Genomic DNA, 13,486 nt, shown 5'->3' on the forward strand with positions numbered 1-13,486 from the left:
ACCAAGTCAGGATGAGAGGTCAGCAGGGAGGCAGGGGGCATTCAACACCATGTGAGCCCACGGACACTGTGCCCCCTGGTCATGGAAGTCTCCCGGTGTCCTTGGCTGGGGTTCTGGTTTGTGGAGTTGGGCTCCCAGTGTCCTTGGCTGCCACAGTCATGGTGACAAGTTGCAGGTGAGGAGTTCAGAGGTCATCCTCGTCCGGGACCACATGTACGTGGAAATCGCTGCCAGTGTTCCAGGCTGGGGTGGGAACAAAGAGTGAATGTGCCATGTGGGCCCAGGAGCAGGAGGGGGTTTCTCCTTCCTCTTCAGGGCAGTGGCCAGGTTGGCAGGGTTGCCCCAGAACACCAAACTTTAGGACCCCATCCTGCAGCTGCTGTGTCCCAAAGCCCCCAGAGGTTTGCTGAGAATTGACCCTCTATCGAAGGTCCAGCTAGAATGTAGTCCCTAAAAATTCCCCCTAAGGAGATTTACCAGAAGGAACCCTGTGGCCGTGGAGCCAGGGGCTAGTCATGAACTAGGGGCGGTGACCCTCCAACATCCTCTGAGCACCAACCAAGTCAGAGGTGTGTGGGTGTAAGCCATTTCGAGGCTTACCCACCCACCCACGAGGATGCTGGCCACGTCCCTGTGCTGTCTGCTTTTGGGGGGCAGAGTGAAGTCCTCTGGATCACAGGACAATGGGATGCACTGACTGCTCAGCACTGGGCTCCAGTGAAATGAGCTAAAGCCATGGAAGGCAGGCTGCCTGGCTGGGCAGGAGAGGAGACGTTCTTATCAGGACAGGGCTGGGCATTGCTTCTCCCGGGGATGTCTAATGACTAGGTTAGAGCCATGGGTGGTGGGCTCCTTAGCCCCTGAGAGGGGGTGAATGAGATGACCCTGGGGGCGCTCCCCACCGCCCCAGCCGTGTGCTGTGGTGGGAGAGCTGCCTATCCATCTGCACTCAGCAAAGGGCACACGAGAAAGATGGCTTGCCAGCAGCAGCACAGTGGGCTTGGTACCCATACGAGAGCTCCTTCAAAATGGCCACGACCAGGGCTTCCTGAGACAAGATGTTTATCCACCCAAAGACTTATTGGATGCTAACTTGTACAAGCACCTAGAGTATATGGTGAAGGACCCAGACCAACCCCTGTGTTTACAGAGCCAGCAATCTGACAGGAACCGCAGAAGAGCAAACAGGATTGCAACTCGGTGCTGTGATCGTGATATTCACGGGTGGGAGACATGCTGACCCCAACTTGGGGAGCCGATGTCACTGCTGAGAGTTAAAGACAGGAGTTAACCTGGCGGGGATTGGAAGGTGAGCCCTGGTGATGTCATTGGGGCCGGCGCACAGAGCAAGCGCGAAGGGGGTGTCTGGAGAGAGCAGCAGCCACCAGATCACAAGATCCTAAGCCAGGTTAGAGCTTGAACTTGAAGCCAAGAGTGGTGGGAGCCCGCTGACAGGCTTGAAGCCATGTGCGGCCGGCTCAGATCTGCCTTTGGGAAGGATCGCTTGGAGAGTGGTAAGGTGGGACAGGGTGGATGCCGGGACTTCAAGGAGGGGCTGTGTCAGTGACTTAAGTGAGAGGTGACTGAGCCCTCAGGGAAGCGTCAGTGGGAGGGAGAAAAACATCAGGTCTGAGAGAAAATTGAGAGACTTAGTGATTAACTAGATTTACTAGATTTACTTGGGGGGGGGGTGCTGGGGGGAGAGGAGCATTCGGGCCACTCATCCAACATGACGTCCCTCGCCCTGGACAGGTAGATGACTGCACCAAATGGAGGGCGAGTGTGTTTTCCAGGTTCCGTGCTCGTGTGCAAGTGGAGACCAGTGTGATATAATTAAATCTCTCCTTTGGTTTGCATTGAGCTTTGCAGCTTGCAAAATGCTCTCATATCCATGATCTGGCTTCCTCCTGACCTCCACTATTTTATCGGCTATCATCATGCCTGAACTTTCAACGTTAGGGATGTGCCACATCTGGGTGCCACTTGTTTGGGAGCTGGAGGGTCTGAATTAGTCATTCTGCATATGATACCGCTGTGAGCCCTGGGTAGTCACTGAACGTGTCTTGCTTTCCTCATCTGCAAGATGAGGACAATACCGATTTTACAGATTTGCTGCAAGGATTAAATAAAACCATGCATGTAAAGGCCTCCAGCTTATTCCTAGACCAGGGTAAGTGCTTAGCAAGAAATGGGTCAAGTCTGGGTCCTCAGGAGTCCCCAGACTAGAGGTATAACCCCAAGGAGGAGCATCCCCCTGCTTGAAAGCTGGGGACACAGGAGAGTCATATGGACAGGGGAGTCGGTATATGGGGGCAGGTAGTGAGCCATGGCGGGGGGCGGAGACGTGTGGGCTCAGTGGGCGAGCTTCCCTCATGCCTCCATTTTGCTCTGGGATGGCCCGGTTGCCGCATCCACTGCTCCACAGAAACAAGAGGGAAGTCAGATTAAATGAATGTCGTTTTGGACACGAAAATATTGGCATTGCAATGGTCCCTTCTAAAGCATTCGGCAAAGATGAGGAAGCTATTGATTTAGCCATCTCGTTTTTGCTGAGTTTAATGACAGCTGTGGAGATGGACTATTGTGTCTCCTTAAGCTAACAAAAAGCGTAACGACACTCCACGGGGCACGCTTGGGCCAGTCTCTCCGAAGCTGCTTGCTGGAATCTCCCCTTTGTGGCCCTACAGACTGCCAGGCAGCTGAGAGCCAGCCGGGGCAAACCCGCGGTGTCCCTTTGTTCAGAGGCGAGGGGGAAGCCGGCAGAGCAGGGCCACACTGTGGTCTGTGGCTGGGTCTGCTGGGTGGAGCCTGTTGGTCAGAGATTTTCCTTCTGGCGGCTACAGAGCCGTGAGATCTAGCCTAGCCCAGCATGTGGAGCAGGGCCGTTTCGACATGCGGACAAGGCGAGCCTGTGTCCTGTCATTAAATGGCAACAGAAAGCTCCTTGCCCTTTGCCCCAACTTGCCCCCACTGAATTCCTGGGATCCTGACATATTCTCAATACATTTCTTCTCCCTGGAAGGGGACACCAGTTACTGAAAGGACTCAGCCTTACTTACAGCTTGGCAACTCCGGGAGACATGTTGAATTTGATCTCCTCCCCAGCTTGGGGATCTCTAACCCTCAATTAGGGATTCATGAGCCGCTTTCCGTATTTTAGAAGGCCGGCAGAAATTGCCCATGACCTCTTCAAGAGTGCCCAGACTGACGGGAACATAGCCCTGTTGGCTCTGGCCGGCCTGCGCATGTCCTCAGTGCAGTGATGCTGTTTGCACCTTGCTGATGGGAAGGGCCGGACTGAAGCTTTGCTCACCGCCCTCTTCACCCCTGGCCTGATCCAAAAGATCCCTCTGGGTCCCTCGCAGCTGCCTCTCCTTTGTGCCCAGTCCTCGCTCGACAGGGTTTCATCCCGGGACAGAAGTTGAAGGAAAAGGGAAGTAGGAGCTTCCATGTACTTGTTTTCAAGAAGAAGGTAAGTGGAATGATCCAGGATTTGGAGCCTGTGTCTCCTCCACCCCCACCAGCAGCCTCTCTATTCTCAATTGGGGGGGACGGAGTGGGAACCAGGGTCCCAGCTCAGAGTAGCCCACCTGGTGGCAACATGACAGCCTGGCACTGGGACTGACACGAGGCATTGGCACCTGCTGGGGAGCAGTGGCAGCCGACAGGCCACGCAGCAGCCACCAAGGACAGCTTCACACAGCTGCTCGATGCTGCCCACCTACCTGAGGCCCCAGTTGGCCACCAGAGCCATTTTATTTTTTATTTTTGATGTTTGTTTATTCATTTTGGGAGAGCGAGCGAGCAGGGGAGGGGCAGAGAGAGAGAGAGAGAGGGAAAGAGAGAGAATCCCAAGGAGGATCCGTGCTGTCAATGTAGAGCCCGATGAAGGGCTTGACCCACGAACCATGAGATCGTGACCTGAGCCGAAACCCAGAGTTGGACGTTTGACTGAGCCACCCAGGAGCTCCTACAGCCATTTCAGACAGCAGTTACACTCACCCATGGCGCTCCTGTGTGCAGCAGGGAGGGGCACAGAGGGGCGCCTGTCTGTCCCAGGCACATTTGTGTGCTTCTGTACATGTGTGCACACATTCATACTCATAGTGATGGTGGAGGTGAGATGTCTGGGTCCAACAAGATAGGAGACCTCGGAGAGGCCCAAATGGTGCATTTCTCAACATCCAGGCCATCAGAGGGCTGCTGCTGTGATTGGTGAATGATCTCGACCAAAGGGGAGGGAGAGACACACGGGAGCTGGCCTGGGCTACAGACTCCAACTGCTTAGATAGCAAGTGACAGGCCCCTTCCAGGTTCTCCCCAGGCGAGAGGCTCACTTCTAGTCTGCCTCCCCACCGCACCCCACTCCCGCCATCTTGGGGTCCTCAGCGTCTGGCTTTCCCAGGTACTGTTCAGGCTCACTCACTGACCTGCCTCAAGTTCTCTAGACAGAATAGTGAATGAAATCAAGTCAATGCATCAAAGCATTTACTTCCTTTTAGCTCCACACTGGGCAACCTGATGCCCTCAGCTCCTCTGACTTGTAAGATTGAAGTCTTTCCGCATTTGGATGAAAAAGCATCCCACTGTGGACTTGGAGATGGACAAATTAGATGGTCTAGGGGCCCAGGTAGCAGTAGGCGTGCATGTCTTAGCTTCCAACACTCAGCTGGGGCCCAAGGGCCAGCCAGAGAGGGCCCCTCGCCCCTGACTTGTCACCACACCCGGCATCTGCTGCAGCCAGCACGGGGCGATACCGCGGCAGGATGTGCAGGCCGGAGGCTCACTGACAGAGGCTGCCGTCCATCGTGGTGAGTGGTGCAGGGATGCCAGCTGACCAAAGGCGGACAGCTTTAAGAGGAACGCGATTCAAGCTCGCTCATTTGAGCTTGGCTCTTGCCAAGGAGCCAGTGGAGCCAGGAGCCAATGGCACACACATGCAAGCGAGGTCAGTTCAGAGGAAAGGTGGGAGCTAATAAAAGAAGGGTAAGCAGGACCCCAGTCACTGTGGTCAATGGGTTTCCTAATAGGGCTCCTCCTTCCTCCCCTTCTCCCCGTGACTGTCTGCTTCCGCTTGTACGGTAGATTGAAATACATCTGATGAGCTACCTGGGATTTCCCTGCAGAGGAGGAAAAAAGCAACAGAAGGTAGTCCTAGATACAATTCCTTTATTATCATGCCACCCAGCATGTGAGGCCAGGCTGACGCTGAGGCCGGCTAAGGAGAGGGCATATTTACAACCAGGGCAACTTCTCTATAGGCGGGAGGTTAAGGCAACTTCTCTGTTTCTAGAATACTGTGATGATCCCATATCCATGGGCCAGCTGGTTCCAGAAGCCCATTTGGCCTAATCCTGGGCTGCCTGGAATTCCTAGGGGCATTTGCACAGGGTGACTCGGGGGCATAAGCAGGAGAGGAAGGGGGCGCATGTGCTAAACTAGAAAGTGGGGGTGCTGAGAATGGAGCCAGACTCTCCCAAGGCACACAGAAGGCGGTGGGAAAAGGGGGCTGGGAACCTGATCTGTTTCCTTCTGGGAAGAGGACCCAGGCACCTGGTCTCCCGGCCGAGATAACAGACCCACCCAGAGGGCACTGCTAGAGAGTCACGTTTCTGGCCAGCTGGACAGCCTGAGGGGCTTCGGAACTCTGGGGGCTTGTGGCACACACAGGAAGGTGGCAGAGTGTCCTTTGTGGCGTGGTCTAAAGCAGTGGTTCTCAAAGGGTGGTTCCAGGGCCGGCAGCACCAACGGCACCTGGGAACTCATTAGATGGCAAGTCCTTGGCCTCACCCCTGCAGATGTGGAGCTCACGGGTGAAACTTGGCAGTCTGTTGGAAAGCCCTCCAGGTGGCCGGATGCTTCCTCAAGTTTGAGAACTGCTGGTTCAGACACATCACCGGCATCCTCGGGGATGTGAGCACCACACAGCGGTGACATGGAAGATGGGTTCTGTCCTTTGCTAGTCAACTGCCTTCCCCTCCCCCTCCCCTTCTCTCCCCAGGCCCAAAGTGGCCAGAAAGTAGCAAATATTTTCAAGGCAGAAAGTGGGGTGGGTGGTGATGAAAGTGTTTCAATTCACTCTCTCCACCTCCAACCCCAGGCATGGACCAGAGTGACAGATCCTAAGACTGAAACTGGCTGCAGAGCCCAAGAGTCCCGGGGGGCTCACTACCCTCACCCCCCTCAGTGCTGCATTGGCCCCACCAGGTCTAAGCACACAGGGTGAGCAGCCTGGTGAGATTTCAGGCCACCCCCTCCCTACGACAGCGACCACACTGTGCCAGCCCAGAGTCCCGCATCGACAACACAGGGGAGGCAAAGGTAGCAGAAGGTGGTTAACATCACCACCCAGGGTGCCTCCCCCCTGCCCAGGGCGGCTCTGAGCGCATGAAACCTGAGGTTTCTCTCCTGGCCCCCAGTATGGAGCAGGGAGAGGGGTGTACCATGCCCTCATCAGCCCTCCACGGCCCCACATGTGATCTCCGCATGGGCACCAGATTCCACACCCTGTTTGCGGTTTCTGATTGCTCAGGTCTGGTCTGCCCTCACTTGGTGTCAGCGTTGGCACCCGAGGTGATAGGCTGGCTGTTCCCCTGAGCGACAGTTCCCCAGGGCCGCCTGCTGCCTGAGCCACTCCACCAGGAGGGCCTGACTGTCAGTCTGAAGGGAGCCACACTGCTCTGCTGATTGCAAATGTCCAGGGTGCGCGGGGCGGGGGCCGGATGGATGGTTTCATCCAGTCTGGGAGGGGGTTCCAGGCTGCGGCTGTTAGTGCCCCTGAGGGACGCACTGTTCCTGCACGGCAGCCTGACAGCTTACTGCAGAGATGGGGAGCTGCAGGATGCTGAGGAGAGGGGGCTCTCAGCCTGGCTCCCCTTGCTTCTACCCGGCTGGGGGTGGCATGTCGACAACCACTGCTACTGACTGGCCAACCTCTTAATTTCTCCGAGCCTTAATTTCATCATCTGCAGAGTGGGGGGAATAGTGCCTTCCCATTGTGATCACCGGGAGAGAAAGCACTTACACGACTAACATACTCTAAGCACACAGTAGGCCTTCAGTAACCACAAGGCCCTGGACGCTCCCCCATGGCGAGGCCGGAGCGGCCCCTGGGGTTGGGGCAAGGCTGGCGGGAGAGGTAGGGAGAAGAAAAGGGTGTTCACAAACATTTTAAACAAGACTTCATCTCCTCACCAAACACTGAGTTTCATTCTTGCCTCCCCCAACACAGGTCATCCGGAGAGTGGGGGACATGCCGTGCCCTGGGGTTGTCCACCCCTGCGCGCTGTGGGAGGGAAGGCCGAGGTTGCGGGGACTCAGGTTGTGTGCATCCCAGCATCCGCCATGGTCTGACCTTTACAAAATGCTGGCTTCTTTTCTGGGTCCCAGTGTGTAGGGGCCTTTTGCTCACACAGGACTGAGGACAGCTTTCAACAGTCATGGCTCACTCTCTCTCTCTCTCTGTCTCCAAGCAGGGCCCTGGGGGCAGTCATCCTGGGCGGCGCAGATCTGCGTCCTCTCAGGTGGGGTGGGCACACCTCACTGGGGACGGCATTCTTGGCTCCGGACCCCAGCCCTTTGTATGCCCTGAGCGGGGAGCCTGTCACATCCTGGGCCTCAGTTCCCTCTAACCCTCACCCCTCCCAAGCTGTGAGCATGAGCTAGCTGGTCACCATTCCCAAAAGCTCTGGGTCATTCTCTCTCTGTAGCTTGGTCCATCCATCCTCCAGCTGCCCTCTGGGTGGGCAGGTGCCCAGGGTGGAATCACCTGCCCTTAGCCTAGGACAGCCTAACCCACCTCGGGGGGCAGGGACAGACAACAAGGTGTGCAAGCGATCCCGCCCATCCCCCTGTCCCCGTCTCCACAAGCCCAGCTGACCTCAGTAAAGAGTTCAGGGACTCCGCCAAGGGGCTGACATGTCCCACAGGACACAGCGCCTCCCCGGGCATCGCTGCCTGCCCAGGAGGAACTCTCTCTCTCATCCCTCACTTGGTAACACCTGGCAGCCTGCGCCCAGCTGCACACAGCTTGGGAGTCAGTCATTTCTCAACTGTCCGCACGAGTCCCAGGAAGCTGGAGGGCAGCAAAGCTAGTCACAGCGCAATTTCTTCCAGCCTTGGTGCAGTCTGGGATTGCTGGAAAGTTGGTATCCTGTTAATGAACTTGTATCAGCAGCCTCAGGGCCGTGAGGGTGGAGGAGAGAAGCCGCAAGAAGATTCCCCAGGATAGGGGAGGCCATCTGCCCCCGGAACCTGGTCTTCCCTCTGTGCATGTGGGGAATCCCTGTTCTGAGCAAGTACGGTTTCTGTGCAGTTGAGGGCTGTGTTTAGGGACAGCAGTGAGCTGTGTATGGGAGGGAGAACACCCTTCACCCGGGACTCCCCAGGTCACCAAGAACTGAGCTCATCAGACTGGGGCCTAGAATGAGTTAGGAGGTAAGGTGTGACCTTTCTTGCCCTTGATCTTGGCAACAAGGGGCCACTCTCTCATGGTGGGATGTAAGAGGGTCCCCAGCACGGGAAGCACGGCACCTGGAAGGTGGGAAGCCAGGTGTGGGGTTCTCTCGCTACAAGTTACCCATTTGTAATAGGTATTTGGAGGGGGAGGGTCTCGTCTCCATGGCTGTCTTACAAGTTGACACCTGTTCTTTGGAAAACTGCCAGCATCTATATTCTGCATTTTCTAGGATTTTCTTTCTGTTCTGTTCTCCCATAGTATTTGAGAAAATTCTTCCTGAAAATTCCCTGCCTGATTCAGAGACGCAAGAGAGAACCAAAAGAAGCCACTATATTCACTCTGGGAAGCAGAGCGAGGGCTCCTGGAGGCAGAATGGTGGTGGCCATATGTGGTTGGGGATTGTGGGCCCAGGAAAAATGGGGTTCCAGGCACAGCACCCTTCTACTCAGAGCTGTACCTTCTCAGTGGCTCCAACTTTGCAGGGTCTGTGATTTGGCCTAATCAGGAAGGATTTTTACTCCCACCGACACGAAGGGCTGGAGATCATTTAAAATACCTGGCATTCCAGAGAATCAGGCCCTAGAGGGGAGACCCCTGAGGGTCATTTACTGTAGACTGGAGCTCAAGGCCATGGTCTTCTGCGGTACCTCTCCCAGGGAAGGTTTCTAGGCTGGATGCAAGGTCCTGGTGCAGCATGTGCTGGTGTGGCCACTTTACCTGCCTTCCTCCCTGCCCTGGTGGCCCCACCAGCCTGCTGCTGCCCAACCCCAGTTCCGGGGCCTCACCTCAGGCCTCTCTGCTGCCAGACCCTGCGGGAAGGAACCAGACCCCAGACCGCCGGGGTACTCCCAGGTGAGGAGGTGTGGGGGCGGGCAGATCAAAGGGCTGGATCTTCTGGGGGCAGAGCCAACCCTAACTGCTTCCATCCCCCCGCCGGTAAGCACTTCCCCGTGGGTAGAGAAAAACACACCAAGCAGAGACAAGAAGAGGGGTGCTCAGCACCAGTGGGGAGATCATGTGCCCCATGCAGGCATCCCAGGGGGGCTTTCAGACCTTCATTCTAGGTTCTGGAGCTGGGAGGGAGTGGAGGGTCTGATTATCACCCTCCTGTCATCCACAGGATCCCCAGGCCTGGTGAGGGGTGCTGGTTGTTGTTTCCACACAGGATGGGTCCCCCCTGCCTGGGTGGGAATCACGGGAGCCATAGTCTTGGGCACTTGGTGGATCCAAAGGGGCTGGGAAGAGTAGGGAGAGTTTCTGGGAGTTTCTAGGTGAGCTGGTGCTGACTCTGCGGGCCTGGAAGATGGGATTTGGGCACCTGTCCTTGTGAGGGGCAGTCGGAGGGGAACGCGGTCGGCCGTTAGTAAAAATGCAGCTGGAGCCTCCGGTGCAAGCAACAGGTGAGAACCATCCCGCAGATCTGCCAGGTGGAGAGAGCAGAGGAGCAAAGAGAAATCAGAACCCCATGAAGCTGCTCTCCCGCAGTGCCCTGCAGCAGGCTTCTCCCTCTTGGGCACACACATGGGGACCTGGATAAAGGGCGGATTCCAACTCAGGAGGTCTGGGGTGGGGCCCGAGATTCTGCTTTCTAACAAGCAGTGCACCGCTGGTCTGTGGTCCTAGATCTCCAGAGATGGCCCGATTTCATCAGATCCTGAGCCGCAGTAGTTCCACTCCCTTGTTGCTGTCTGTCTGCGTCTCGCTGCTCTCAGACTCCAGAGTAAAACCAAGGTTCATAGTTGATTCACAGAAGCCACTGGGGAAACTGAGGCTCTGAAAGGAGCACCTGGAGCTGTCCCCAACTTGTCCTGTAAGTTAGCTGGGAATGAGGCACCAGACCCAGGCCCTAGGAGCCTGCCCAATAGCCTCTCTGTCACACCCACTCGCTGAACGAGAAGAGCATCCTGCCCAGAGCAGGGCAGTACTGGGCAATCGCTGTCCCCCTGGGGGGCCTCACTTTTCCAATCTCTAAAATGCAGGACAAGATGTGGATGTGTCAGACCCCGGACACCCATGCCTGTGATCTTTCCATGGTAATGATGCCGTTGGATCCAGACTCCCCACCCACAGGAAAGAGGGCGCTGCTAGGGCAGCCCCATGAATGTCCTGTGGCACGTGGGCGAAGGTGGATCTCCCCGAAGATAGGGAACAACGCCCCATCATTGCCAAATTTCTCCAATAGCTGCTGCTGGCCTGACCTTGCTAGAGCCCCTCTGGATGCACCCGGAGCTCTGACCAGTGGGAGGAGGGCAGGCTGATGAAGACGCTCATGGGCTAGCAGGCATTTGGTTTCTCTTTGCAAGGCTAGCTGGCCTGAGGTGGCAGAGGATGAGCCCTTCTTCTTCCCCCCTCCTCTCTCCTCTCCACCCCTACATGGGAGGAGGGCAGAACTCCGTGAGTGCAGCTTTCAGACTTGGTACCGAGAGGAGTGCCGATCTCCTTCCTGACTCAGTGCCACAAGCTGAAGGCAGCTTGAGAGGTTATCTTGTCTCCCACTGGCTTTAAGCAGGTGCCATCGCAGCCTTTCCAGCCAGGTGTCGTGCAGCACCCTCTCTTCCCCATCCCCACGTCGTGGTTTGATGGCTAACGTGTGGGGTCATCTGGATCTTTCTGATTCTTGCTGTGGGGGTCGGGGGGGGGTCAGATGGGAAGAGCTGGGCCAGCACGGACTTGAGGCCACATCTACAGTGGACAGTTTGTGCTGGGGGACCGGGAGGGCGGAGCTTGCCCATAACTGCACTTCTGTAGAAGATGTGTGTTCCCACCAGGGAGCCTCCCAGGGAAGGCAGGGTGCATGTCCGCACACACGCCCCCACCTTGACACATGCAGAGGGGCTACGGATGCACTCACAACATGTCTACACAGGTCTGCACACATGTGCATGTACACGTGCACACACACACAAGCACCTTGATTCATGCAGAGGAGCAGTGGAAGCTATTGGATCCCTGGTACCGCCGTCTCCTTCCTGATGGAGGACGTGGACGAATCAGCACCCACAGCTTTGCGTGGCCAGCACGGGGTGAGCAGAGTAAACACGTGGTAATGAGTGCAGGAGCAGGAATGGAGGAGGATGCGTGGAGATGGCTGCGGGGGCGCCCGCTTGCGTGGGGGCCTGGCTGTGTGGTGCATGGCGCCCTCTTCTGGCAGCCTGCCTAGGTACAGCATTTGCCACATGGGGCTGTTTACATCAGGGAGGTGGCATGGTTTCAGCTGCTTTTGAGGTTTTTTGGGCCAGGACTTGATTGTCACCAAGAGAACCAAGGAAGGGCCAGGGAGGCCCCAGAAGGCCAATCCAATGTAATCTTTCAGTTTCCCTTTTACTGACCTGCAGATCCCAATCTCTGCTGTCGTGTGAGTTTTCTGGGCTCTGCAACATGTTTCCATCTACAGGACGGGAATGTTGGGATAGAAGTAGGAATGGGGTAGTTTCTGTTTGGGGCTGTGTGATCCTGGGCACAGATATAACCCTCTCTGAGTCTCAAATCTCAATAGGGAAACCTCTAATCTGTTCACTGCTTGGTAGCCTTCCCTGGAGACAGTCTTTAAAAACCAGGACGACAGGACCAACATCAGGGTTCCCAGCCCCTCCTGCATCCTGAGGCTTTGACAGCTCCCCAGAGCCCTCAGGATAAAGCCCTCCCTCCACTGCAGCAGGCCAGAGCTCTGCCAATTCAATTCTCTCGCCCTGTCACTCTTTCCCCTCTTGCTTTTCCCCATCAAACTCCTTCAAGATTTAATTATATATCACTTCCTCCAGGAAGCCTTCTGTGACTGCCCTGACAGGTTAGGGCCTCTTACATGCTCCCCCGAGCCCCAAGTCTCACACTTGCACAGTGCCTCTGATGGCATGTGACAACCCATGTTCTACGTGCCTCCTGCCTCGAGTGAAAGCTTCCTGGGAGAAGGGACCACATCCTGCCCACTGGTGTGGCCCCAGCACTGGCCATGGCACCTGGCACCTGGCACCTAGAGGCTCTCATTACAAAACTGACAACGAATGCTCACTCTGCATGGCTTCTGGGTGGGAGACTCCCAGAGTCTGTGTGTGAGCAGGGCAGTAGGAAAAGGGGGCGGAGCCACTATGTCCTTCCTGGGTAGAAGTTTCTCTGCCAGAGTTACCTCAAGGTGGAGTGCCTCCAGAGTCCACCCAGAAGGGGAAGCTGGTGTACAACAGAGAGACCTGGAGTTGGGGTCCTGGCTGGCTCTGCCACGGTGGCCATGTGACTGTTAGCAAGTGACCATGTCGCTGGGCTTGGTGTCTTCAGGTATATGTGAAAGGGGTGGGCCCAGTGTTCTCTATCCTAGGTGCACATGTGAATCACCTGGGGAGCTTGAAAAAACACCCAGGCACAGGACTCGTCCCATCTATCTGAGCCTGAATCCTTGGCATGGGGCCCGAGCAAGGGTACTTTTCAAATCTGATTGTCATGTGCAGCCGGGGCTGATGGCACTGGCCTAGATAACCGGTAAGGTCCTTCCAGAAAGAAGAGTCTGATTTGGAGGTAACTCCAGACCCCAATTATCCCTGTCAGGTCTGAAAACCAGAGGAGTGATGGCCACATGCCCACGTGGACAGAAGGGCCCTACAGGGTCTTGCTGAAAGGAACAGGTGCACGCAGCAGCGGGGCAGGGACCTGCAGCTCATCACATGCGGGTCTCCCCACTTCAGGGTCCCTGCCAGCCCCCAACCTCTGCCACGACCTGCAGCCACAGACAGCTTCGTGCTTCACAGGGACCACTGCTGGAAGATTCCAATTGTTAGCAAGTTCTCCAGCCTGTCTCCTTGTAAATTCTACCTGTTGTTCCTGTCTGTCCTCCGGTACCTCCCAGGAATGTGCCCTCCCCCACCTGCCTGCCTTTGGGTGGTTAAGGACTGTGATGGTGCCATCTTCTCCCTGGCCCTTGACCTCTCCCACATCTGACTTCCAGGTGCCCTGTGGCTCTTGTCGTTCATGTGGGCCAGTGTTCTCAGCCAGGCTGCACACTGGACCCACCAGAGAGCTTCACAAGTATGCTGGTGCCTG

At 56.3% G+C, this 13,486-nt stretch overlaps 1 protein-coding gene across 1 annotated transcript in view; it reads right to left on the reverse strand.

Annotated features, from left to right (window-relative positions):
• Positions 1–8,446: 8,446 nt before the first annotated feature.
• Positions 8,447–13,486, reverse strand: part of TSPAN11 (tetraspanin 11) — a 70,534-nt gene continuing 65,494 nt past the window's right edge. The window contains exon 8 of the mRNA XM_030322179.1: positions 8,447–9,878. Coding sequence (XP_030178039.1) covers positions 9,819–9,878 — 60 coding nt within the window. The 3' untranslated portion in view covers positions 8,447–9,818. The remainder of the gene's footprint in view (positions 9,879–13,486) is intronic.

The sequence above is a fragment of the Lynx canadensis genome, chromosome B4 (assembly GCF_007474595.2).
Source record: "Lynx canadensis isolate LIC74 chromosome B4, mLynCan4.pri.v2, whole genome shotgun sequence".
Lineage (NCBI taxonomy): Eukaryota > Metazoa > Chordata > Mammalia > Carnivora > Felidae > Lynx > Lynx canadensis.